General features: G+C 54.9%; 1 protein-coding gene across 1 annotated transcript in view; it reads left to right on the top strand.

Moving 5' to 3' along the window:
• The first annotated feature begins 575 nt into the window (after nucleotides 1–575).
• Phf2 (PHD finger protein 2) overlaps nucleotides 576–6,914 on the top strand; it is a 75,299-nt gene continuing 68,960 nt past the window's right edge. The window contains exon 1 of the mRNA XM_075969679.1: nucleotides 576–1,060. Within this exon, the coding sequence (XP_075825794.1) occupies nucleotides 963–1,060 (98 nt within the window). The 5' untranslated portion in view covers nucleotides 576–962. The remainder of the gene's footprint in view (nucleotides 1,061–6,914) is intronic.

The following is a 6,914-nucleotide window of genomic DNA, read 5'->3' as shown; positions in this document are numbered from 1 at the left end:
TTTCTTCTTCCCAATCCTGTGGCTCAGATGCGAGTCCTGGACTGTCCTCCGCCCCTAAGGTCTGGGGGTCTAGGGTTGTAATGCGGGCTCCTGGACGGCCCACTGCCAGGTAAGCTGTGTCTCATAGTAGCTCGCTCTCGGGTCCCCTGACTTTTGTTCTCCACCTCTGGGAGCTGGAGCATCAGGAAAGTTCACCGGATCGCGCGAAGGAGCCAGGCAGTCCCCAGTTAGGAAGAAGGGGAAGGGGAGGTTGTTCAAGAGCCAGTAAACTCATACGCAGTTCGGGATGGGAGGGAAGCTGCCGGGCCCAGGAAGAGGAAAATCCCCCTGTCCATCCCACTTCGGGGTCAGAAGAAAGTTAAGGCCAAGGAGTTGCTTCTGGCTGAGGCAGGGCTGTGCGGACTGTGCTCACGCAGTCGGAGACAGGGGGCTCCGCGACTCGCCTCCCCTGTCGTCCCGGGGCCACCCTCTCCTCGCCGGGTCCTCCCGGACTGGCTGCTGGCTCCCCCGGGCCCGCGGCCCACCTTCTACCGCGGCCCGCCTTCCCGGCGGCGGGAGCGGGGCCCAGGCCGGCGGGCGGAGGCGGCGCCACCCGGGGCGCTGACGTAGCGGCCGCTCGGCGGCCGGGGGTCCCTTCGGTGGGGCCGCGGCTCCCCGCCCGCCGCCCCCGCGCGTCCATTCGCTTTGTGTCCCGCGCGCGGCCGGGCCCCCCGCGCACTCTCAGCCTTGCGCCCCGCGGCCCGGCGGGCGGCTCCCGGCGCGGCCCCAGCAGCCCGCGCCGGCATTGTGTGGACGCGCCCGGCCGCGAGCGCGCGCGCGGGCCCTGCCGAGCGCCCCCGGCCCCGTCCGCTCCGGCCGCGGCGCCCGCGCCCGCCGCCCCCGCCGCCCTCGCCGCGCGGCCCCCGGCCCGGCCCGGCCCGACCCGGGCAGCGCAGCGGCGGGGCGAGCGGCGGCGCGGCAACATGGCGACGGTGCCCGTGTACTGCGTCTGCCGGCTGCCCTACGACGTTACCCGCTTCATGATCGAGTGCGACGCCTGCAAGGACTGGTTCCACGGCAGGTGAGCGCGCCGCGGCCCGCCCGGCCCACCGAGCCCCGCGCCCGGGCCGCGCGCCCCGGGCCCCGCTGGGCACCGCAGCCGCGTTCGGCCGCCGGGCCGCGCGCCCTTTTGTGCCCAGGGCGGGGGCGTACGGCCGCGGCGCACAAAGCGAGGCCCGCGGCCGGGGCGGGCGAGGGGCGCGGGGAAGTTGGGGCTCCGGCCGCTATGGGGCTGGGACCCGGCCGTCTGACAGCGGGGCCGCAGTGGCCGCGGAGGCCCGGAGCCGGACGAGGCCCAGGCCTGGGGCCCCCGCCGCCAGCCCCCTGCGAAGTTGCAGGAACTTTCCCCGCGCGGGCTCGGGGCGGCCGGGCCGGGAGAGGCGGGCGCGCGGCCCGGCGCGGTTCCCCCGAGAGGCGCGACTGGTGGGCTCCGGACCTGGCAGGGCTAGGGCAGACCCGAGGACGGTAGCGAGGTGGTGGCCGGTGCCCCCAGTCCTTGTCGGAACCGGGAAACCTCCCCAGGACCTTGTCCTGGCGGGCCGGAACCCTCTGGGGACCCTGCGCGCCTATGGCCCGGGCCGGCCTGCGGGCCTAGGCGGGAGTGCAGTGACAGACCGATGTGAGTGTCTGTCTTGTGTTGGGGTGGGGGTGTTATGGCTTGGCCACCTCCTTCCTGGCCTGTTCGGTTCCCCATTTCCCTCCTCCCTGCCCCAGGCAGAGACACCCCAGTTTTGACGTGACCTTATGCTCTTTAAGGAAGATGGGGAGGGGGAAGGAGGTAAGCCCGGAGATCCTAAACCCGCCCTCTTGGCCCTTGACGGTGGCCATGACCTGGCCTTGTGCCTACTTTTCAAGAGCCTAAGTCCCTTCCTACTCAGAAGTAAGAGGAGGAGAAAGAGGTGATCATCCTGCTTAAACTGCTCCAACAGGTTCTCTTGTGTCTGACTTTGCCTGTGGGGTGTGCTTGGGCCTCAAGAAGGCTGACCCAAAGCTAGACGGGTCTGTCTGTCCCCCTGGGTGTGAGTTTTTAGTAGGTAGTAGCAGGGTGTGTAGTTCTGGATGGTCCCTGACCTTCCTTCCAAAGAGAAGACCCTCCTGTTTGCTCACATCCAGAATCTTTAGGAATCTTAAAGAGCTGGGGAGCTAAGGAGCAGGGATGTGATGGGCTGGCTCACATCTGTAGGCCCTAGGACAGAGGCTTATCCGACTCTCGTGGGGTAACCTGACTAGCCTTAGGAAGGGTGGTCTTTTATGGCTCTCTAAAAACTCTGGAATATCCTGTGCTGCCTCCCCCAAATATCTAGGGCTATAGAGAGCCCTCAGAGCTGTGTGACCCCTGGACTCTGCTCCAAATAGGGCCACTCTAAACAGTTAACTAACTGGTATCCATCTCCAAGGGGTCTGTGGCCAGATCACGGTGGAGGTCTCCCCCAATCCAGAAACGCTGGAAATCTGGTCCTCAGTAGCTCTAAGAGTGGTGGAACCCCCTTTTCCTGTCTTAATCCAGGGCCTGCAGCACCCCTGGGTACTTGTCAGCTGGGCTTTTGCCCAAGCAGAGAAAGGAGAGATGAGCTCAGTGAGCAGTCTTGATACTAGACGACATTTGTTATCTGTTTTTGTTTTGTTTCTGGAGGCCTAGTCACCTTACTACTTCTCCGAGGATTTCAGTTTGATCTGAGACAGGCAGTTGATTAGCCCAGATGCGTTTGCACCTGTTCAGGGCTCTGGGTTGTAACAGGGCTCAGTCATGGCAGGTGTTTTCTTATGCTCAAGTGCACCCTGAGTGGTGCCTGTTTGTGGGTTTAGACCTCTGACTAGCTCTGTGTAGGGTCAAGGGTTGGGGCCTAAGTGAGGCAAGGTGGGAAAGGCCTGGGCCTCTTCCTGCTCCAGTAGCCTGGGACAGATCCCTGAGCCCCTCTCAAGTCTCTTATTCAAGAGTGGGAGTGGAAGGCATGTGCTCAGCTTCGTGTGTTGTCTCTCCCTCCAGAGAGTCTTGGACTAAGACCCCCGATGGCTCTCTTCAGACCTGGGTAGCCGCACCTGGGTTGTTAATTCCCTCAGTTTACATTTTACCTCCCTTTTGAACAGCATGTATTCCTTTACACTTTTGATCTTGAGGAAACAAGACTTACCGAAGAAATTGTTAGCATGGTTTCCCCAGGAGTGGTAGAGCATACCTATAATCCCAGCACCAACAAGGTGGAAGAGGCAGGAACATCAAGAGTTCAAGGCTATCCTTGGTGTTATACATCCAGTTTGAGGCCAGCCTCAGGTGTATGAGATGCTGTCTGGAAAGTAGCAGCAAGGGCTGATGGGATGTTTCAGCAGAGAAAGGCTCTTGCTGACAAGGCCATTGACCCCAGTTCTAGTCCCAGGACCCACATGGGAGATGCAGGCTGTCCTCTGATCTCCACATCTGACCCATGACATGAACTCCCGTCCAAAATAAACTTGAACAGTAGTAACAAATGCACCCAAACACCAATAACAACAGAAGGAATTTTGCTACACATAGCCTCCAATCCACTTCTTCTAAGTGACTTAGTGGACTATGCCAGCTTTGAAATTAAGGCGAGAACTTTGGCTCAATGCTAGGGACTGAATGCCGCACTTTATTCCAACTTCTTTAGCCAGGTTTCCCTCCTTCAAGTACTTTTCCTGTTTCCAGATCCCACACAGAGTTGGATTCCTTACCCTGGCAAATGTCTCTTAAAAGGAAACTTTGTATCATTCTCTAAAATGGAGCATTATTGTAACTCCATACACAGTAACCGTAAAAATAAACACAGTAGCCAGGCGATGGTCTCACATGCCTTTAATCCCAGCACTTGGGAGGCAGAGGCAGGTGGATCTCTGAGTTGGAGGCCAGCCTGATCTACAGAGCCAGTTCCAGGACAGCCAGGACTATACAGAGAACTCCTGTCTTGAAAACAAAAACAAAACAAAGCAAAACAAAAAACCCCACAGTAATCAGAAAGCCTCAGTTTGTCCTACCTGGGGTCACATTACACATTTCCAGCAAGGCTTTGGTGGCAATTGGAATGAGGATCTCTTAAGTCACCTATGCTTACAGCGATGGGTTGTTGGTTCTTGACTGCTTCTGTGACCTAGAACTTGCTTGGGATGGCCACTTTCTAAAGCCCAGCTTGAGTCATGCTGAGTGACCTATGGAGGTCAGAATAGGATCTCATATTCCCTAGAACTGAAAGTATGGGTGATTATGAACTGCCATGTAGGTATTGGGATTTGAAATCACAGCACCCTGGCAGGTGATCTCTTTGGGGACAGCCCTGGTGCAATGGGATGAGGTGTGTGGCACACTGAAGATTGTTTATATGTATTTCTTGGAGAGGACGGTGGGGTGTGGGGAACATGGGGAAGGAGCCTCACTGTTAAGTCCATGGCATGAATAGGTTTTTTGGGCTTCCTCTCCTTAGGCCCCTGCAAGATTCTTCACTCAATCCTGCTTGGTCGTGACCGATACTCCCTTGCTTTTCTGGGATCCCTGTGGTGCCTGAGAGTTGGGATTTGGATGTAGAAGGGAATGATTCAAAGGCAGGACTTTGTAGAAAGCAGCTGGAGGCCAGTTGCTCCTGAAAGTGTCACACATGGTTCACTAGGTAGGGACCTGGAGCCCTACAGGCCTCTTTGGAATCTTACTCTTGTACAGAATCTCTTGGGTCAGAAACCTCAGTCTTTCCTTACGCCTGTTTCATCCATTGGGTGGATGGGAGCAGAGCCCACATGAGCAGCACTCCTGCCTGCCTCCAGCTTTGGAAGACCTGGCCTCTCACTTGTCACTGACTTGCTTGAAAGAATTTTGACCACTGGGAGGCAGGAATGACTGCATTAATTCATCCAACATCTTTAAGCCTGACCCTCTGACCCTCTTATGGGTGCTCATTCCATCAGAAGGTTCCTTGGAGGGGTTGCCAATAAAATCGACTTCAGAAATCTTAAAAGATGTGCAGGTGACTTACTGACAAAAGTTTCACTCGTTTCTCAGTAAATATTTGCTGTGTGTTCTAGGAGGGGCTCAGAGATGGCAGGTAGACCTCTTGCCTGTCTGTTACTGGGTTCTTCTTGTGTATGGTTTAGACTTACAGATGGACTTCTTTTTCACTCTGGGAGGTGGGGGTGTCTGGTCTCAGAGTGGCAAGTGAGATCTGTGGGAGCAGAGAAATAGGAAGGAAGGCAAGGAGGTCCAGGGAGAGGGGACTTAGGTATAGGCAGAAAGTACACTGTGGGATGGGACGGGGATCTGGGCCAAGTGTGGCAAGAGCAGGCTCTAAGGGTTGTTTTTGTTGCTTTGTCTTTTTTCTGTCTTTCTTTACCCTCTTCTCCTCTCTCTCCCCCTCCTCCTTTCTTTCCTCCTACATTTTTTTTCTTTTTGAGTCAGGGTCTCACTAACCCTAGGCCAGCTTTTAAGTCTTTATCCTCCTGCCTCAATCTCCTGGGCACTGCCATTAAAAAAAGGCTTGTACCACTCTACCTGTTTTGTTAGAATCCCAGTGGCTTGTTCTTAGGACAGATGGAAGGCAGGGATGGGGGGCCACCATGTAAGTGCAAAAGTAGGGCTCCTGGGGACATCGTGTCTGTCTGTCCCCCTGGGCTCTACCTACCCTCTTCCTGGGGTCCTATTGCTATGTCCAACTCCCTTAGACTGAGGTGGCCTGTGTGGGCTTTCATTATGTCAACTTAGCCTTAAGGTCCTTGGAGCAGAACCGCATCTGGGGTACCTGGGGACAAGAGGACTTGTGGCAGTGCTCAGCATGCCAGCTCTGCTGCTGGCCAGCAGAGTTCATGTCTCACAGGAAGGAGACATGGCCAAGAGGTGTCTGAGCTATCATAGACTCTGATACTGCATATGGGCAAGAGGCCCTCCACTGAGACAGCCTAGAGATGTATTTAGGAATAACAATCCATCATTTTAAATAAATAAACTATATTTATTTTGTATGTATAAAATTTTTTCATGTATGTATTATATATATGTACCATGTACATGTCTGGTACCTATGGAGGTCAGAATAGGATCTCATATTCCCTAGAACTGGAAGTATGGGTGATTATGAACTGCCATGTAGGAATTGGGATTTGAAACCTAGTTCTCTGCAAGAGCCACATGTGTTCTTAACCTCTGAGCCATCTCTCCAACCCCTAACCCATCATTTTAAGAGAAGGAATTCTCCCTATGTGAGTTTGCAAAGTTCTGGAAAAAGTGGGAAGAATGTCCATTCAGTATCAGAGGAGACTAGGAATCCTGACGGTGTTTCTAGAGAGGGATGCAGATGTCTGGAAGGAAGTAGCTTGGTGTGAGCCTCGTCCTAATCTCCATGATGTATGCTTTTTTTTTCCCTACTGGAAATAATTTGGCTGGCAACAGGCACAGTACAAGTACAGGATTGCAGCCCATATTTGTTTGGGGCCATTTGGGCACCAGGCATAACTACAGATGGCCCAAGATCTGGATGTCCAGTGCCAACTCCTCTATCCCAGGCCACCTTTTTTCCTACAACTTCCTCATAGTACCTCACACTTGCCAGGCTCTTACTTAGAAAGAATAAAGAAATTACTGTTGGAACTGGGCCACCATCTAATGCTGCGTGGAGTGCCCTGCAAGAGCCCACCAACTTCTCAAGTTCTCAAGCTCCATTGTGGGTAAAACAAGTCTACTGGCTGGGTCCTGAGACCATGATGGTGACAGTAGGGCTGCAGGTGCTTACCATGTTTAGGCCATGCTGAATGTCTGTGGGACTATGCAAGCCTCGTCCTTCCTGGTCTTCGTATAAACTGTGAGTGGAAGTCTAGTCTAGTAGGTCACAATGTCAACTTCCTTCTCAGCGCTGACCCGGAAGTAGCCAAGTCTCTATCAT

Source organism: Microtus pennsylvanicus, chromosome 4, assembly GCF_037038515.1.
Source record: "Microtus pennsylvanicus isolate mMicPen1 chromosome 4, mMicPen1.hap1, whole genome shotgun sequence".
Lineage (NCBI taxonomy): Eukaryota > Metazoa > Chordata > Mammalia > Rodentia > Cricetidae > Microtus > Microtus pennsylvanicus.
This window is presented reverse-complemented; position numbering and strand designations above follow the sequence as displayed.